The 21,857-nt window shown below is 27.4% G+C and overlaps 1 protein-coding gene across 1 annotated transcript; it reads left to right on the top strand.

Annotated features, from left to right (window-relative positions):
- Positions 1-20,842: 20,842 nt before the first annotated feature.
- Positions 20,843-21,259, top strand: LOC114389475 (S-protein homolog 24-like). Its single transcript, XM_028350195.1, has one exon. The coding sequence runs from the start codon at positions 20,843-20,845 to the stop codon at positions 21,257-21,259; it is 417 nt and encodes a 138-aa protein (XP_028205996.1).
- The last annotated feature ends 598 nt before the right edge of the window (positions 21,260-21,857 follow it).

The raw sequence follows: 21,857 nt of genomic DNA, 5'->3' as shown, positions 1-21,857 counted from the left end.
GTAATTGTGTATTAGTTGTACCAAATGTATATTAAATGCGTAAGCTATAAATATTTGTATAATTTAAATGAGTTTAATTACTTTTCAATATTAGATAATTATTAAATTTACGTAATAAAATCATTATTAAAATATTACATAAAAAGTAGATATATATTCAATGCACATTTTTTAAAATTAATTATTAAATAATTACGCAAACACGTGTTTATTCTACAACATAATGATTAATTTAAAACTTTTTAAAAACTTGAATTTTTTTTAAAAATAGCTAGTTAATTATTTCATGTTCTCTTACCAATCACTTTCTCTATATCTTTTATAAATTTTCCTAAGTCTTTCTCTTTCTCTATCTTATAAAACACATATAAAAATTATAATGAAATAAATCAAGAAATTTTTTAATTACAAGATAAGAAACATATTTTAGAAATATGTCCATTAATGCTGAAAAATATTTTTTCATATTAATTTATTATGTTTTTATTCGATATTAATTTCGTACACCTAATTAACATAAACATTCAATTAAATCATAATACATAACAGTCAACATCCAACAAAAATACGACATGCGAGAATGAAGCTAATTAAGCAATTAGCATCTTTTTTGTCATGCGAAGCAGTTGACATAGTTGCATATATCATTTAGATTCCAGCATCTTTGTGACACATTTATTGCAGATATCATCACTGTTTGATCTTTTCTTCCACCCTTGTTAGTAACCAGCAGTTTTTATTATCTATGTTTTGAGCACCACTAGTTTTAATTTCAGGTTGGTGTTATTAGCACTAATGAATTTTTACTTTAATTTCAGGTTCCCATAAAAGCTGCTGGTTTGATTAGGTATAGATACCACCCCTTTTGGTCCCCAAATTATTGTCTAACAATTCAACGTTGTTTCTAATTCTCTTTTAATGGTGAATTAATTCAAGGTAATCTTTGTTCTATTTTAAAAAATTAAGATGTGCAACTAATTGAATAAACTCTTATTGTGGTTGTGGTATGTTCAATTAAATCATTTAGACTCTATATTAATTTGTGCTTCCGCCTAGGATTAATCCTACTATTGTAATTAAAACTTGAGCTCTTCTCTTATGGTTCCAATGCACTAAGTTCACTTCTCATATTATCTTAAGTCTATAAGTTCATGCACATAATGACCAAATATCAAGAATGTATAAAATCGACAAGAGAAGAATTAAAAGATTATAACTGAAGAGAAAAAAACTCATAACTATATTAACATAAACAAATTTCAAAGGCTTCACCCTATATGACTACACACAACCATCAAAACTAAAACATGAAGGGAAAAAAAATCTAACGAAAATAAAGAGAGAAGAAGGAGGAACCCTATCCTCTCGGTCTATACTCTTAATCAGTTAAAAATTTAAATCCCTAAATCAAAGTTTAAATACCTATTTAAAGGTTTGGGACAAAAGTCTATAATGCTCAATTACAAAAAAAGAATAAAATATAACAAAGAAAAAAAATCTGATCGTGCTCACACCCCTCACAATCATGCTCATTGGTTGTGATCATCTCCCAAGTGCTATTAAGGCTGCAGCTCTGACGTCAAATCATAGGGTTGTGATCCTGATCACCCCTTGTGATCTTCTATGCAAGGTATAGCAAAACCTCATTATTTTTATTTTTGTTTCCAAATCTTTTGTGCTCAAACTTAAATTTTTAAAATCCTTCATGTGAAGAGTGATCTTGAAATGAATAAATTTGTGTTCATGCATGAAACTAGAAATATACATTTTGTTCGTCCAAAATTTCTAGTATTTCTTTTTTATCGTAAAATTATTATATGTTATATGTATAACCAATATAATAAGTGTTACATTTACGTATAATCGATGCAAAAATAATATTTGGTTTAGATAGAATTGAATCTTGCTATGCACGAAATATGTATTTGCTTATAGTCTCAATGCGTTAAATAGGTATTCAACATATATTTATTTGTAATATCCAAAAAATTAGAAATGTTACACTTTGCGAGGTATGGTGGCAGCCTTCTATGTACATATATGTTGACCAAACTACAAATATTCCATTATTAGTATAACAAAGTCTAGGTACATGTCTCTTATATATGACTTTTGGGTTGGTTTTGTTTATACCATGTTAAGAGATATGATTAACTTATTGTTAAAAGTTTAGAATTGAAATATCAACGAAGCAAAAAAGAATTGAAATATCAAATATCCATGGAGTAAAAAATCTATATTTCATTGACATATATTGCTTATGTATTTTCATAATTGGTCCCAAGCCAGTCCACATTAAGGAGGAGAATTATGTTAGGCCTTTCACAACCAATGCAAAATTGTCATTATTCTTATCATGAATTATTCATGACAGATTAATTGTATCAAATGACATTATATAATTCATGTATTTAATCTTATCTAGTGTGATAAGACTTTGTTTAGAGAGGTTCACGGGTCGGTTGAGTCAGATTTGACTAAACATTACCGAACTCGATAAAAAAGATCTACAGATTGGGTTGGATCATGTTTGTATACTTTTTTTTTTTGCAAACCTAAATCAACCTAATTATTAACAGGTTAGATTAATTGGTTCTGAGTATTTTTTAAAAAAATATTTTTTTTAAAACAAAAATTTGTTTTTGCCTTTAATTTTTAAGTATATAACGACGGAATATACTTAAAGAGATCAAATTATAAAAATATTTAACTAATATAATTCATAATTTCAATGCTAATACAATATTTTTATTATATAAACATAAATTATGATATTAGCATCTGAAGATATAAACAAGATATGACTGAGATAAAAACAACTTAAAAAAGAAAACAAATCAATGGCGATTTAAATTAATAATTTAATAAAGTATATAAGCTAAAAATACCAATGTGTTTTACTTTGTATTTAATAATTGTTTTATAAATATAATAAATTAAATTATATGGTATGAGTTGAGTGAAATTGGATTGGGTTCAAAAAATAAAACCCATTATCCAATTTGTTAAGGAGTGAATCCAAATACTTTCGAAATTAAACTCAATATAATTAGATTGAATTAAATCATGAGTTGATCTGAATCCTAAACACCCCTAACTTTTAGTTGTTATTGTTGTGGACATATAGTATCATTTTGCATCCCTATGTTGTCTATATCGGAGTTATTTATAGATATGCTATGTTGTGACAATTTATTTATTGTAAGATTATTTATTTAACGATAATTTTTTTAAAAAATATTTTTCTTTATCTATTATTCCTTTTGATATAATTTTTAAATTGAATCTTTTAAAAGAAATTATCAATAACATAATTAATATAAATTATTTGTCATAAATTTATAATTTAATTTGTATGTTTAATAATATTTATTTATTGTAAATTTTAATTATAATATAATTTGTATATTTAAAAATATTTATATAATATAAATTTTAATCACATAAATAAATATTTATTCTACGCATTGTACAAATTAAAAGACTAGTTACAAAAAAACAACAAACCTATTTGCCAAGAATTGTTTTTTAAAAATTAAGTAGAAAATATCAACGGACTTAGTTAACAATAAAATTTGATGGTTACATCATTGGTTTATTTGGATCATTTTCTTGAAAATTTAAAATATGTGGAAAGTGGTATTGTAAAAAACAAGCTTAAATATTTTTTTTGGTGGTTATGAAATTTGGAAATATATATTTTTGTTTCTTCAAAATATTTAATATGTTTTTCATTCTGATAAAATTAAAAAACAATATTTTTTGGTCAAAGTAAGGTTTAAATCATCAAACTTATGTGCATAACTGTTTTTACATTAGTAATACATAATCGATGTCAATAATCATATTTGTAGATTAATAAGATATATATTTTGTATTTTTAAAGTAATTTATAATTTTTTACAAATTTATGTTTAAAAAATTAAAGAGGATTTCAATTGTGTTAAATTTAAATATTTTTGTAACTGTAAAATATGGAATGACAAGATAATTTAATTATTTTACGTTTATATTATAATTAAATAAATCTTATTAGTTTCATAGTTTTCATCAAGGATTTTTAATAATATTGTTGTATATTATATTTTAAAAGTATATCAAAATAAATATAATATAAAATGATATTAAACTTCAGAATAAAATAATTTAATTACTGAAAATTAAATATTTTAAAGGGAAGAATAATATAATATGTTTAACTGTAGAAGTATGTAGGCTTAATAATCTTATTTTTTTTAATTTTTTTAAATTTATATAGGATAAATACTTTTAATTTATTTCAGTTATTAAAATGTTGTTTTATATTATATAGTTAAAATTATTGAACATCTGAGTTGTATAGTAATTGTGTATTAGTTGTACAAAAGGTATGTTAAATGCTTATGATATAAATATTTGTATAATTTAAATGAGTTTAATTACTTTTTAATATTAGATAATTATTAAATTTACGTAATAAAATTAAAATATTAAATAACAAGTAGTTATATATTCAATGCACATTTTTTTAAGTTGATTATTAAATAACTACGCAAACACGTATTTATTCTACAACATAATGATTAATTTAAAACTTGAATTTTTTTAAAATATCTAGTTAATTATTTCATGTTCTCTTACCAATGACTTTCTCTATCTCTTTTATAAATTTTCTTAAGTCTTTCTCTTTCTCTATCTTATAACACACATATAAAAAGTATAATGAAATAAATTGAGAAATTTTTTAATCACAAAATAAAAAACATATTTTAGAAATACATATATTAATGCTGAAAATATTTTTTATATTAATTTTTTATATTTTTATTCGATGTTAATTTCATACACCTAATTAAAATGAATTTTCAATAAAATCATGATACATAACGATCAACGTCTAACAAAAATACACAGGTGACAATGAAAATAAGCCATTAACATCTTTTTTGTCATGTGAAACAGTTGACATAGTTGCATATATCATTTAGATTTCAGTATCTTTGTGACACATTTATTGCAGATATCATCACGGGTTGATCTTTTCTTCCACCCTTGTTAGTTATCAGCAGTTTTTATTATCTTTGTTTCCAGCACCACTAGTTTCAATTTCAGGTTGGTGTTATTAGCACTAATGAGATTTTATTTTAATTTCAGGTTCCCATAAAAGCTGCTGGTTTGATCAGGTATAGGTACCACCCCTTTTGGTCCCCAAATTATTGTCTAACAATTTCATTAACATTCTTCCTAATTCTCTTTTAATAATGAATTAATTCAAGGTAATATTTATTCTATTTTAAGAAATTAAGATGTGACTAATTGAATAAACTCTTATTGTGATTGTGTTATGTTCAATTAAATCATTTAGACTCTATATTAATTTATTTTATCCACCTAAGATTAATTCTACTATATATTGTAATTAGAACTTGAACTCTTCTCTTATGGTTCCAATGCACTAAATTTCCTTCTCAGCTCATCTTAAGTGTCTAACTTTATGCACATAATGACCAAATATCAAGAATTTATAAAATCAACGAGAGAAGAATTAACAGAAAAGAACCTCATAACTATATTAACATAAACAAATGTCAATGGCTTCACCCTAGATGACTATCCACAACCATCAAAACTAAAACATTAAGGGAAAAAAAATCTAACCGAAATAAAGAGAGAAGAAGGAACCCTATCCTCTCGGTCTATATTGTCAATGAGTTAAAAGTTTGAATGCCTAAATCAAAGTTTAAAAACCTATTTAAAGGTTTGGGCCAAAAGTCTATAATGCTCAATTACAAAAAAAAAGAATATAAAATAGCAAAGAAAGAAAAAAATTGATCGTGCTCACACCCCTCACAATCATGCTCATGGGCTGTGATCATCTCCCAAGTGCTATTAAGGCTTGAGCTGTGATGTCAAATCATAGGTTTGTGATCCTGATCACCCCCTTGTGATCTTCTATGCAAGGTATAGCAAAACCTCATTATTTTTATTTTTGTTTCCAAGTCTTCCTTGCTCAAACTTAATTTTTTAAAATCCTTCATGTGAAGAGTGATCTTGAAATGAATAAATTTGTGTTCATGAAATTAGAAATATACATTTTGTTCGTGCAAAATTTCTAGTATTTTTTTTTTGTTATCGTAAAATTAATATATGTTATATGTATATAACCAATATAATAAGTGTTACATTTATGCATAATCAATGCAAAAATAATATTTGCAGGTTTAGATAGAATTGAATCTTGCTATGCATGAAATATATATTTGGTTATAGTCTCACAATTTTTTAATTTGTTTATAAATTATTTTAGAAATTTATGTATAAAAAATTAAAAAGGATTTTAATTATTTTAAATGTAAATATTTTTGTAATCGTAAAATGTGGAATGATAAGATAATTTAATTATTTTATGACTATATTATAACTAATAAATTTGATTAATTTTATAATATTTGAAGTTTATTGAAAATTTATATTTGATTAGTGTATTTATATAAGATGAGTTGTTATGGATGTTAGTATTATTTTTTACTTGTGGGAAAACATGTTCGGTCTATTAAGTTCTCTAATATATGTAAATATATTTTTTTCTCTCTTTAACATAACGGTGTAATATTAGTTAATCATAAAAAATATGTTAAATTACTAATTTGATTCTTATATTTTCACTATTCGTATCTTTTAGTTCATATAATTTGAAAGCGATTTATTTAGTCTTTATAGATTATATTTTTATTATTTTTAGTATCTATAGTTTAAAAGTAGTCTTTTTAGTCCTTATAGTTTGTATTTTAATTTTCTTTCAGTTCTTATAGTTTGAAAGTGATCTTTTTAGTCCCTAAAATTTTTAATTTTAATTATCATTTAGTTCATACTATAAAAAATATATATATAAATAATTAGTTATAAATTATCAACTATATTTTAATATAAATTATCTTGGAATAAATTAGTTACAAATTATTTACTAATATTTTTGTAATTAATTTTAATTGATAATATTAATCATATTTTGATGGTAAGGAATAAAAGGGAAATAAAATATAAAATATATGAACTAAAAAAATCACTTTCAAACTATATGAACTAAAAAAAACTAAAATGTAAATTATAAAAACTAAAAAATTCACTTTTAAATCACAGAGAAATTATAATGCTGAAAAATGTTTTTCATATTAATTCACTATGCTCGGTCTAGTATTAGAAGTCAATAGTTTACATAGAGACCTAAGGCTAATCCTTATTATATAAGCATGTTCACATTCAATGTTATAGGAAAGTGAAACCTTAGTAAGAGGTCTAAGAGTAAGAATGATGCTTACAAGCCTTAGTCATTAGTTGCCTACTATTTGACAAAGGAGGTAAATTCTAGGTGCCTAAGGAAATGTTAAGGTATGATCCAAAGAGATAGTAATGTTGATGTTATGAGATTATAGTCTCACATCAAGAAAAGAAGGAAAAATCCATGAGATACTAAAAGCTTGATTTAAAGTTATTATTTTGATTTAATTTATGACGCAGAACAAAAACCCCGATGGTTCAAAAGACTACAAAATGGTCCCATTAATAATATTTTCATATTTTATATATTAAATTTATTAAATATTAAAATTAAATTAAGTCTGAGATCTCATGCAATTTTGAAAAAACTACAAAACTTTTGTGATTATGAAACAAATATCGTATTACAGAAATTTAAATTAATAAACTATTGTACAACAAATGGAACACAATTATTCATGATTTTAAAAAAATTAAAGTCAATTTATAATTTCACATTAAAAGAAGAGTTATTTTAATTTTTTTTAAGAAATCATTATATTGTCTGTTAATGGTACAATAAATGCAAGCAATTAAAGTCCATCGTTACATTTCTAAATCACCAAATTATTTTTATTTTATATTCCCAGCATCTCTCATGTAAAAGAAAAAAATTGTTATAAAATAATTATATTTTAATTTTTAAATATAACATTAATTATTATTTTTTTACTTACATGTTTTAAAACATTAATGATAGACAAAAACCTATAAATAAATTATTAATAATATAAAGCTTATTTTATAAAACTATCACTCTCTTTTATTTATTATTTTTTTTCTTATAAAATAATATATGACTGACAATTATTTTGACAGGGGAAGTAATATAAAGATCACAACAATAAGGATCAACCTTGAGTCTCTATGTAAACTATCAACTTTTGTCACTAGGCCGGACATAATGGATTAATATGAAAAACATTTCATACCAAAAATTTAGTATTTCAAAAATATGTTTCTTGCCTTGCAATTAAAAAATTATGGATTTATTTCATTAAAATTTTCTATTAAATGCGTAAGAGAACATGAGAATAAACTAAACTCATAAGCTATTGTAGTTACTTTGTATAATTACACTCTATAATTGCAACTTAAAAAGACACCACACCGCCAAAAAGTCTTACTTGTACATGAATTATGACATCACTTTCCACAAATTTTTAATTTGTAAGTGAAATAGTCAAAACAAAAGTCATCAACTTTTAAAGCTTTTCTTATGCATCATTAAAATCATGCCAATATACACAAATCATTTAATAGGAAGTTTCATCAAATATCAAGTTTTTAAAAATGTTTTAAATTCATCATTATGTTGTAGAATAAATACGTGTTTGCGTAATTATTGTATATTTAATTTAAACAAATGTGTGCATTGACTATAATACTACTTTTTATTTAATATAATAATAATTATATTATTACATAAATTTAATAATTATATAATATTGAAACCCTAATTAGACTCATTTAAAATTATACAAACATTTACGTCATACGCAATTAAAATATTTCATTTTAACATTTCATATCATTTTATATTATATTAATTTTAATATACTTTTAAAATATAATACACTCATTAAAAATCCTTAATAAAAAATTGATTAAAATATTTGGACAAAAGTCACTCTTTTAAGTATTTATTAATACTTATATATATTTTTTATGATTATCTAATAATACACCGCAATGTTAAAGAGAGAAAAAAATTACATTAGAGAACTGAATAGATAGTACATTTTTTCCCACAAGTAGAATAATAATAACATCCATAATAACTCATCTTTTAGAAATACACTAATGAAATATAAATTTTCTATAAACTTCAAGTATTATAAAATTAATACAATTTATTAGTTATAATATAATCATAAAATAATTAAATTATCTTATCATTCCATATTTTACAATTACAAAAACATTTAAATTTAACATAATTTAAATCCTTTTTTTTTTAAACATAAAATTCTAACAAAATTATAAACAAATTGAAAAAAAATTGTGAGACTATAATCGAATATATATCTCATTCATAGAAAGATTCAATTCTAGCCGAACCTTTGAATATCATTTTTTTACAATATTATTAATGTTAATATAACATTTATTAAACAATTGTTATACATATAACTCATATAAAAAAGTTATGACAGTACGTTTGGATATTTTGAACCTTGCTTTGGACAAAAAAATAATATTTTAATTTTATGATAACAAAAAACATACTAGAAATTTTACAGAAATAAAATGTATATTTCTAGTCATTTCAAGATCACTCTTCACATGAAGGATTTAAAAAATAAAGTTTTAGCACAAAGACTTGGAAATAGAAATAAAAACAATGAGCTTTTTCTATACCTTGCATAGAAGATGGGGGGGGGGGGGAACCCTATGATTTGACATCAGAGCTCACTATTGGAAAAATGATATTTTACGACGGTTAAATTGGACTTTTTATGACAGTTTTGAACTGTTGTAAAAATAGGCATCATAAAATACCAAAAAAATATTACGTCGATGTCAAAAAATCATCGTTGTAAACTAAATTTTCTACGACGATTAATCTATAACTGTCTTAGAAAGTATTCAAAATCTAAGACAGTTATTTGGATAACCGTCTTAGAATGTCACTCCTTTATTAGGTATACTAAGACGGTTATACAAATAACCATCTTAGAAAGCCAAGCATACTAAGACGATTTTCAATAACTATCTTAGTTTCGAACGACATTCTACATCGGTCTATTAGCAACTGTCGTAGATTTTCACAATATACTAAGACGGGTAATTGAAGAACCGACGTAGTATTTTGATTTCTTTTTCTTGAATCTCAGCGTCAGGTTTATCATCTAATGCTCCTACGCCTAATTAAATAGCTAGCTACACGAATATTATTATTCATCTTCTAATTAATCATCACTGATGGGCTATATTTCTTTTTAATTAACAAAGCCATGCATGTCATAATACTAATCCTATATTAAGTATGTCATTCATGTGGAACCATAATATATGTCAACATGATAAATATACATAGTATTGAAAGAATAATTAATTATATATTGATCCATTCCGAGGCATGATATGATGCAGGAATTGGATGGTCCAGATGCAAGAATAATTACATTATATATTTAAAATTTCTGGGAAGACCCAAATATGACGGGAAATACCTGGATGGTGTCGTCAGAGAGAAACTTGTAGACATTCGGTTGCATGAGACACTCACCAATGTTGTCATTTCCACCTTCGACATCAAGTCTTTGCAACCTATCATTTTCTCATCTTATCAGGTTAACTTTTTCAATGAATTTTTTCCCCCTTTCGGGTTATAGTGTTGGAGACTTGGAGGTTGGGGCATATATATTTGTTTAATTATGGTTTTACTCGACTTTCAGGGGTTGAAATTTTGACACTAAACAATGTCTCAAACAGTATTATTGACTAATAAGATAAAATTGTTAGTCTTTAATTTCTATTTATATATTTTATTTTTAGTTACTAAATTTGAATTGTATATATGTCAAAAAAACTAGTTATATATTATGCTTTTCTTAAAAATAATTAACTCATTAGAGAATAAACAAGGATTTTGATGCATACTTCTGAAGAGGTGATTCTCCAAACTTCCTTGTGGCATGAATTCATAGACAAGTAGTCGTTCTTCATCTTCACAAAAAAGGAAAATTTGGGGCTTTTACAAAAGGTTTGTCCCATATTTTTCTATACTTGTAGCACCACTCATTGAGTTGGTGATGAACCATGTTTCCCAATGGGAAGACGCCTAGGAAATGATGTTTTCAGACCTTACCTTACTTCAACATACCAAACGCCACTAATATATATGTTTTTATTCTTTTCACATGTGTTGAGAGAAGAAGCCCAAAGTTTCAAGAACCTCTATATTTGAGGTCAAATCTTTTTCAAGGGGGAGGAAATGATGCAATCCTACCCACAAGGGCATTGGATATAAGACACTAAGAAGATTGGGTCAGAATTGCAAAATAAGATCCTAGGGTTTCATGAGCCTTAGGGTAGATTTCTGTCCCATGGGCTAAGTATAAGTCAACTTATCTTTATACATATTACATTAAGATTTCATTATTTTTGGGCATTGTATTTAGGGCTCCATAATGTAGGTAGGGTACCCTAGAAATGTAGGATTTTTCAGCCCTTGTATTTTAGGGCACCTAGACTAATTTTGTATTAGGGGTAATTTTATAATTTTACATGCATTAAGTGAATATTTGATGTGTGTGTTGGGAAATAAATTTAATTGAATTGGGAGAAGCCCGATCCAATTAAATTTTAGAGGGGGAGGTGAGCATTTCCTTGCTACACCCCATTCTCATATCATATAGTCACACTTTGTGCATGTCCTTCATGCTTTACATGCCTCATGACACCTAAGCACACTTAGTAGAGAATCTTGGCCTTGATCTTGGATTAGTGGGCTGAACCATAGCTAAAATTCACTAATCATAATTAGTGAAATTTTGGCTCCATAATTTGGTTTCACAAATTCAATTTCAAATTTAAGTGAAATTTGAATAAAAATTCAAATTTCCCTCCATTTTTGTGTGAGACTTAGGCTATAAATAGAAGTCATGTGTGTGAATTTTTTCAATTTTGATCATTTTAGAATTACACTTCAAAGTTCAGACGTCAATTAAGACACAAAATATTGGCTCCTTCTCTCCCTCTCCTTTCACTCATCATCTTCTACCTTCAAGCTTTTATTAATGGTTTCCTATAATTGTGAACTTTTTCTTGACTCATCTTCTCCTTCAAGTGGGGTCTCCATTCAACTGTCATTGATCTTTAAGAAGAAAAGGACTCCATTGATGAAAAAGACCCAAGGCCTACAAGTTCCACATGAAAATACGTAAAAAGTTGATTAAGATCATAGTTTTTCTAAAATGGACTCTAAACAAACCACTTTCAAAGATGATGCTTCTCTCAATTAATCATCGTCCTAGAAAGTTTGATTTTTCTACGACGGTTGTTTAATAACCGTCATTAAAAGTCTCAACTTTCAACGACGTTCGATATAATAACGGTTGGCAACCGTCGTTGAATGTCTTTATTAACCGTCGCTAAATACCTATTTTACAATAGTCACTTTGCGAGGTACGGTGGCAGCCTTCTATGTACATTAGTACATATATTTTGATGAAACTACAAATATTCCATTATTAGTATAACAAAGTCCAGCTACATGTCTCTTATATATGACTTTTGGGTTGGTTATGTTTATACCATGTTAAGGGATATGATTAACTTATTGTTCAAAGTTTAGAATTGAAATATATACGAAGCGAAAAAGAAAAAAAATTGAAATATGAAATATCCATGGAGTCAAAAATCTATATTTCATTGACATATATCGCTTATGTTTTTTCATAGTCAGTCCCAAGTCGGTCCGAATTAAGGAGGAGGATTGTGTTACACCTTTCATAACCAATGCAAAAGTTGTCATTATTCTTATCATGAATTATTCACGACAGATTAATTATCAAATTACATTGTGTAATCCATGTATTTGATTTTATCTAGAGTGATAAGGCTTTGTTTAGTGGCACATATCAGGTTTGACTAAACCCCATTACCCAACTTGATAAAAAAAATCTACGGATCGAGTTGGATTAGGTTTGTGTACTTTTTTTTTTGCAAACCCAAGTCAACCCGATCATACACATGTTAGATTAATTAGGTCTGAATATTTAAAAAATATTTTTGCTTTTCAATTTTTTTTTAAAACAATAATTTGTTTTTGCCTACAATGTTTTAAGTATATAATGACTAAATACACTCAAAAGAGACCAAATTGTAAAAATATTTAACTAATAGAATTAATGATTTTAATGCTAATACAATATTTTTATTAGATAGATATAAATTATGATATTAGCTTATGAAAATATAAACAAATCAAGGCTGAGATAAAAACAACTTAAAAAAGAAATAAACCAAGGTTGGTTTAAATTAATAATTTAATAAAGTATATGAATTAAAAATTACTAATGTTCTTTAATTTTTATTTGATAATTATTTTTTATACAAACAATTAGATTATATGGTATGGGTTGGGTGGAGCTGGATAGAGTTAAAAAAAAACAAAATCTATTATCCAATTTATTCATGATCGGATCTTAATTGATTAGACTGGATTCGATCCAAACACTCTTGAAATTGAACTCAATATAATTGGATTGAATTAGATCATGAGTTGATCTGGATCCGTAAACATCCCTAACTTTTAGTTGTTATATATTGTTGTTGACATATAGTATCAATTTGCATCCCTAACTGGGCTCGTCTTCCTCAGCCTTCGGAGCAAGTTTCAGTTCCTCTCGATGGCGTCTCCGGGCTTCAACGCCCACCGCCTCTGGCTCGCCTTCATCGTCCTCTCCACCTTCACCTATTGGTTCAATTTCAAAGGCAAGACCAAGACCAAGGCCAAAGCTCAAGATCCCTCGCCTATGCAACCCGATGCTAAAGACTACAACGTCATCTCACGCGCTGCTCGGTAACTCCTTAATTTTTCTACTATTTTAGTATCATTTATCTAGTTTTGACAATGGTGATTACATCCATTTAGTATGCTAGTTTTATAGTTTAGGATAAGCAATACTTGAAAAGGAAACCAGGACACACATTATTGAGCGGATTGGATAAATGAAAATATTGAATTGTATCATGTATTAGGCGTGCAATATTTGTTTTGTAACAATTTGTGTTTTGCATTTAGTTTTTCAGGTTTTCTAGAAACTAGTTTTAAACACTTATGAAGTGATCTAGACAATCCAATTTAGTTTGATTCTGGATAGGGTGGATTGGGATATTTAAATGATTACCTCGAGCGTTGTAGTTAAACCAGAACTGCTCACCTGTATGTGATTTCTTCTGTGTCTCTAATCTATTTCAATATATTTTAATGAAGAAATGGATGCTTACGTGAGACACATGCTACTTAGAGCTTGAAGCAAAGGGTGGTGTCGTCTTTAATAGTCTCGACTGTGGAGATAGCCCTGTTACTACTCCTCAGGAGAATACTGTTGCTACTCTATATGTAAGTGAACAAGTTTTGGTTAGTTTGTTTTGAATATAAATGATTACAGCTTTTTCCATAAAGCTGGTTTTAACTTATGCATAAGTTTAGGAGAAATTTATCCAAACAAAACATTTCTATTTATGACACTGATGTGCAGTTCTATTTGGCTTCGTTTTTGAGAATAACCAACGTGAACAGTGAACATTGAACCATATTTTGCTTGAAGCTTTTGAAGAATGGTCTTTGGATCGGTGAGGTATTGTCGTAGCAATCTAAAGCAACATTTGTGAGGCCCTGGAGGGAGGGGAGAAAAGAAAACATTGTGTATTGCTTTGAGAATCACTAAAAGGCAAAGGCATAGAAAAGTGACAACGAACCACGTTTCCATGTAAAGTGTAAATTATAGTAAGTTTTTGTTCTAGATGAGTTATTTGTTTATTCTGTTTGAGGATGCATGCTTTAAGTTCACAAATCTTTTGAGCATGATAGCACAATTTCCCCTTTGACATAGGTTATTGTAAAGAGTGGGGATGATTGTAGGTAGGAGCATCTGGTAGTTCAACTTATTTCACACTTCTATGGTAGGTGGTCTCTTTCAGACTTTTCCTTTGCCCCCTCATACTCAGAGTTTCACAATTCTTGTTCCAATGTTGTTCATAGTGGTGCAAATAATTGTTTTCCATAACAATAATATCTATTTATGATTATGGTCATAGAAGATGTTTCTTATGTTTCCATGGATCCTGCATAGTGATTGCTTTATAGCACCAGGGCTCCTTTTTTAATAAATGTTGGTTTATAATTTTATTATGCATTCATATATTGAGTATGAACTGGATGACATAAGTGAGATATTTTTAGGTTAAAAATGGGTCACATGTGTATGTTCTTCTAAGTTTTGATAACATGGTATTTCATTGGTTATGCCTTTTGCATTTGCTAAGAGCATGTCATGAGTTGTGAATGAACCTTGGGATGTAGGGAAGATAAAAGGGAATGTGAAAATATCTAAACAATAAAATGCATTTTGAGCTATTCTTTCATTTCCTTTCTATTCACTTTCCTTTTTGGATCCAAAGCAAGCCTTCTCTTTTTGTAAAGCAGTGGAGCATGTTTTACTTCTGAATTTTCATTCGCTTTCCATTTCACTGTTTTTTAAACGGGAAATCAGGCCAACACAAATCATGAAAGATCCTATTCTTCTTAGAACAAATGTATGTTTTTGTTATCTCTGTTTAAGTTCCATCTTGAATGTGAACATTGAGATGACACATTAAATCTGCTTGATTATAGTTTTCAATGCAGTAGTTGTGAATTGAAGTGAAAGTATGTAAAAGCAAGAATGTAATTATCTAGTGAATGGATATGTGTAGAAGCAAGCTTCATGATGAATCAAAATTGATTCAAAGAGTTTTGATGATAATAAAGATGATGACAAAAAGCTCAAAAGTCAAGAACACTTCATGATAACAAAGATGATGATTTCAAGAATCAAAGAATGAGTTCAAGATTGAATCAAGTTTCAAGATTCAAGTTCCAAGAATCAAGATCAAGATTCAAGACTCAAGATTCAAGAATCAAGAGAAGACTCAATCAAGATAAGTATTAAATTTTTTTTTCAAAAACTGAGTAGTGCATGAGTTTTTCTCAAAACCTTTTTACCAAAGAGTTTTTACTCTTTGGTAATCGATTACCAGATTATTGTAATCGATTACTAGTAGCAAAATGGTTTTCAAAAAGCTTTCAAACTGAATTTACAATGTTCCAATTAATTTCAAAATGTTGTAATCGATTACAAGTATTTGGTAATCAATTACCATGTTGAAATTCAAATTCAAATATGAAGAGTCACATCCTTTCACAAAAAAGCTTTGTGTAATTGATTACACTGATTTGGTAATCGATTACCAGTGATAGTTTCTGAATAAATCAAAATATGTAACTCTTCAAATGGTTTTTGACTTTTTCAAATTGGTTTTATGTTTTTCTAAAGGTTATAACTCTTCTAATAGTTTTCTTGACTAGACTTAAAGAGTCTATAAAAGCAAGGCTTTGATTGCAAACAATAAATTTTTTTCCAACAATTCTATAGAACCACTTTTGAGAAACCTTTGATACTTATTCTTCTTCTTCTTCTTCCTTTTTCCAAAAAGCTTTCCAAAGTTTTCTGGTTTTCCAAACCTTGAAAACTTGTGCTATTCATCCTTTTCATTCCCTTCTCCCTTTGCCAAAAAGAATTCGCCAAGGACTAACTGCCTGAATTCTTTTTGTGTCTCTCTTCTCCCTTTTCCTAAAGAACAAAGGACTAACCGCATGAATTCTTTTGTGTCTCCCTTCTCCCTTGTCAAAGAATTCAATAAGACACAGTCTGAGAATTCTTTTGATTCTTCCCTTTCCCATATACAAAAGATTTCAAAGTACTAACCGCCTGAGAATTCTTTTGTATCCCCATTCACAAAGCTTCAAAGGTTTAACTGCCTGAGAACTTTGTCTTAACACATTGGAGGGTACATCCTTTGTGGTACAAGTAGAGGGTACATCTACTTGGGTTTGACTAAGAACAAGAGAGGGTACATCTCTTGTGGATTAGTTCTGGTGGAGGGTACATCCACTAGGTTATTCAAAGAGAACAAGGGAGGGTACATCCCTTGTGGATCTTTGCTTGTAAAAGAATTTTTATAAGGTTGAAAATAAATCTCAAGGACCAGTATAAAAACTCTTGTGTGTTTATCTCCTTTTTCCCTACTCTTTTAATTTCCGCTGTGCACTTTAATTCCCGCTTTTACTTTTTGGTTAAGTTTCATTTTTGTTCTTCATTTACTTAACAAAATAGTAAAAGCCTTAAAAGAGTAATTTTTTAATTAGTAAAAGTTTAGGAATAATTAATTCAACCTCCCCTTCTTAATTATTCTGAGGCCACTTGATCCAACAATATGATGCACCTAAGATTTATTGATGGGGCATGATTGAATCTTGTTTTACTATATTCTGATACCAGATGAGATTACCCTAGTAGGATGCAATAGACTCTTCTCTGTGTTTCTTGTCAGGTTGCTTACTATCATTACATTTTGATGCCAAATATTTTCCAAGAAGTTGCTACCTCTCTGACTGTGCCCATATGAAGTGTTATGTACTTCTTCTTACACTACTCTTATTGAAACAATTCCAAATACGGTGATTCCATGGTTACATATTTCAAATTTATTAAAAATCTAGATTTTTTGTTGTTACTAACTATTAAATGCGTATGATTTGTAGGCTTCTCTAAATTCTATCAAGAGTCGATATCCCAACATCTCAAGTTTATGTGAATTTTTCATTGCCAAATACCAAGAAAATTCTCCAAGTTTTAAACTTGCCCAGGTAATGTAAAACATTGACATAAAGAAAATAGCTTAATAGAAATATGTTTATATTGTATGTTTATTTTCCTATCACTTTATCTGAAGAGGATTTCTTGTCCTTCTTTGTGACAAGATCCCAATCCACCTCATGACCCATTACCAATACATAGTCTAAATACCAAATTATAATTCAACCTAGAAAACCTGGTCACATAAAAAGATTCCAAAGTACTAACATTGCATAAATGCATAGTTTAACATATGTACATTAATACATCTTTGTTCTAAAAAGGTTTCTACTGAAATCTGGCATAAACTCTGAAATCCCATATTTATGACACATGACAAGCATCCCAGAACAAAATCACATTTATGTTATTAACCAATTGTATTCGGTTTTTCTCCTTCTCCTAGGTACTCCTGTCTGGGATGTACTATAATAAGTTTTCTTTTAGTACATTCACTAGCAAAATGCAATGTACTGTGATTTGCTACTTCTTCTACCCCATCTGCACTTTCTTTTTTCCTGGCATAATCTAGTGTGATTTCTTGTAGGTTTTGAATTTAAAGGGTTATCCCCTCACTCCCTTTTTTCTTTTGAATGTTTTCCTTTCATCATTTAATAAACTTGTTATATGGTGAAGAATACCTTTATTTTATGTTAAAATTATATAGAGAAGATAAAATCATTTGATACAATTCGATGATTTGTTTACAAGATTTTGTTTCAGAGGAACTTCGTTCAAAGTATGACCGGATATTCCCTGGTTTGCTACCTTTTGCAGGTGTGAAACATCTCACTGTGCACATGCATGCATTTTCTATAACTGGTGCATTACTTGCTTAAATTGCAATTCAAATCATATTATTTTACTGTTTATTGTTATTGAGGGAATGAAGGTTTTCTACCCACTTCTCACTTTTTCTGTTTTTATTTAATACAGGTGAAGGATAGGCATAATGGGAACCTCTTAATCGTACATGTTTCTTTCACCCTTTCTTCTTTCATATCTTTGTTTGGTTTTATTAATGATTCTCTCTGTTTCCTTGTTGCAGGTGATACTGCCCTAGCAAGTCCTTCCGATAAGTATGTCAAGAGGTATGAATCATAATGCACCATGTCATGGATTTCTTCTAACGGTTAATTAGTTCCTATAATTATAATTACTTTACTTAGTTGTTATGTTAGTTAGTTCCTTTAATTAGTTTTCACAACATTTTATTATCTTTACGTAGATTATTATTCGCAATTTAATATGTATAGTATTATTGACATGCTTTGAGATGGTTTAACAATAAATATTCTTTGAAGAAAACTTATTATTTGATTTGAGTTTAATTTGTATGTACCTAAGTATAAAGAGTTTTTATACTATTAACCAATTAAAAATTATTTTTAAGATACGTTCATGTATTATAAAAGTAAACAAAATTAACCATAGATTACAAAATTATGTTAAGATTGGTTAATTGTGTGAATTAAACCTGTTTGTACGTGTATTATTTGTTCATTTCTTTTTTATATAAGCAGGAATTTGGAGAGAGGGGATATTTGATTTATTTCTTGGTTTTGGATTTTCTAGTTTATAATTTGTGGTTAAATCAATATAAGTGAATTTGAAGAGTGTTGATTCTAAATCTAATAAATTTGTTCTGAAATGCTCTAGAAAAAAGCTTGATCCTTTGGAGGTTTATATAAAAGTAGTTCAAACTAAAAAAGAAAAAGGAATTCTACATCGGTTTTGAGACGAACGATGTAGAATGCTAACCATTCAAAGACGATCACATGCCAAAGACCGTTTTAGAATGCAATGCATTCTACCTCGGTTCTAAGATGATCGATGTAGAATGTTCAACATTCTAAGATGGCCGTCCGCGACCGTTGTAGAATAAGCTTCCCCTTTTTATGATATTGGCTACGATGACGATAACCAATCGATGTAGAATGCCTCCGATAACCCGATGTAGAATCTACATTTTCTAGTAGTGTATCAAGCGTACATGTATAGCTCTTTCTACAATAGTTATAAATAAACGATATGATAAATGTTACATTTGTGTTACTTATATGCATAATTGATATTAAAAATCATATTTTTAAATTAAGATAGAATTGAACTTTGATATGCATAAGATATATATTTGGCATTTTTAAAATTATTTATAATTTTTTCAAAAATTTATGCTTAAAATTTTTTAAGAGGATTTGAATAACGTTAAATTTCAATATTTATTTAATTGTAAAATATGGAATGATAAGATTATTCAATTATTTTTTGATTATATTATAAATAAATAAATATTATTAATTATATATTTTTCATCAAGGTTTTTTTATGATATTTTTATTATATTTTATAAGCACATTAAAATGAATATAATATAAAATGATATTAAATGTAAAAATTAAGTATTTTAAGGAAAATAACAATATAATATGTTTAACTGTAGTAGTTGGTAGGCTTAACAGTCTTATTTTAAATTTTTTCAAATTTATATAGAATAAATATTTTTAATTTATTTCAGTTTTTTAAATATTGTTTTATATTATATAGTTACAATTATTGAACATCTCAGTTGTATAATAATTGTGTATTAAATGTACAAAAGATATATTAAATGCATATGATATAAATATTTGTATAATTTTAAATGAGTTTAATTACTTTTCAATATTACATAATTATTAAATTTATGTAATAAAATCATTATTAAAATATTAAAGAAAAAGTAGTTCTATATTTAATGTACATTTTTTAGATTAATTATTAAATAATTACGCAAACACGTATTTATTCTACAACATAATGATTAATTTAAAACTTTTTAAAAAACTTGATATTTGATGAAACATTCTATTAAATGATTTACCTGTATTGGCATGATTTTAATGATGTATAAGAAAAGCTTTAAAAGTCTCTCACTTTTTGTTTTGACTATTTCTCTTGCAAATTCAAAATTTGTGGAAAGTGATGTCACAATTCATGTATAAGTAAGACTTTTTGGTGTCTTTTTAAGTTGCAATTATAGAGTGCAAGAATGAAGTAATGAAATTAGCTTACGAGTATGGTTTATTAATTATTATTATTATTATTATTATTATTATTATTATTATTATTATTATTATTATTATCTTACAAACATGTTGAAGTCCCTGGTCACAATTATTGTATTCTTGTTGATTGTCCGTGCTCAAGATGATTTGGGTGATGATTCAATTTTTGACGGGAGGAAAACTGTGTGTGTTTTAAATGGGATGAATGATGACATTCTTGTGTATCTCCATTGTCAGTCGAGGTACAATGATCTTGGCCAACATGTTCTTGCCGTTGGAGAGTACCAAGAATGGTCCTTTAGAGATAATATTCGTGACACAACTCTCTTTTGGTGCACGATGGATGCAGGCAAGGTGCATGCGAGTTTTCAAGTTTATCGTGCCGAAATTGAGGAGAAGTTATGTGATTCCCAATGCAATCGAACTCTAACAAACGATGGAGGCTATTTTTATGATCAGTTCCATGGCTATTGGGAGAAGAGATTATCATGGTATATTCCATAAATACCATCTGTTTAAAAGTTGTGTCTATGCTTTGCTAAACAAAATAAACTATATGGATAATCATTATGTTGCCATTTATTATTTTTTTTCTTATAAAGAATTATTATTTCCCTTTATCTGATCACAATTTATTTTCCAATCGTCAATTGTTTTATTTATAATTCATACTTAAAATAACTAGTTAATTATTTCATGTTCTCTTACTGATCAATTTCTCTATCTTATAAATTTTCTCTGAAGTTTCTGTCATTCTCTGTCCCATAAATCACATATCGAAAAGTATAATGAAATAAATCAAGAATTATTTTAATTGCAAAATAATAAACATATTTTAGAAATACATACATTAATGCTGAAATTTTTTTCATATTAATTTATTATATTTTTATTTGATGTAAATTTCATACACGTAATTAGCATCAACTTTCAATAAAATCACTATATGTGATAGTAAACATCCCACAAAAACTCGTGGTAATAAAGGTAAACCATTAACATCCTTTTTGCCAAGTGAAGCAGTTGACATAGTTGCAGATATGATTTAGATTCCGGCATTTTTGTGACATATTTATTGCAGATATCATCACTGATTCACCTT

Source organism: Glycine soja, chromosome 1, assembly GCF_004193775.1.
Source record: "Glycine soja cultivar W05 chromosome 1, ASM419377v2, whole genome shotgun sequence".
Lineage (NCBI taxonomy): Eukaryota > Viridiplantae > Streptophyta > Magnoliopsida > Fabales > Fabaceae > Glycine > Glycine soja.
This window is presented reverse-complemented; position numbering and strand designations above follow the sequence as displayed.

Excerpts from the sequence above, each read along its gene's own strand:
- LOC114389475 (XM_028350195.1), top strand. The coding sequence starts at position 20,843 with ATGTTGAAGTCCCTGGTCACAATTATTGTATTCTTGTTGATTGTCCGT.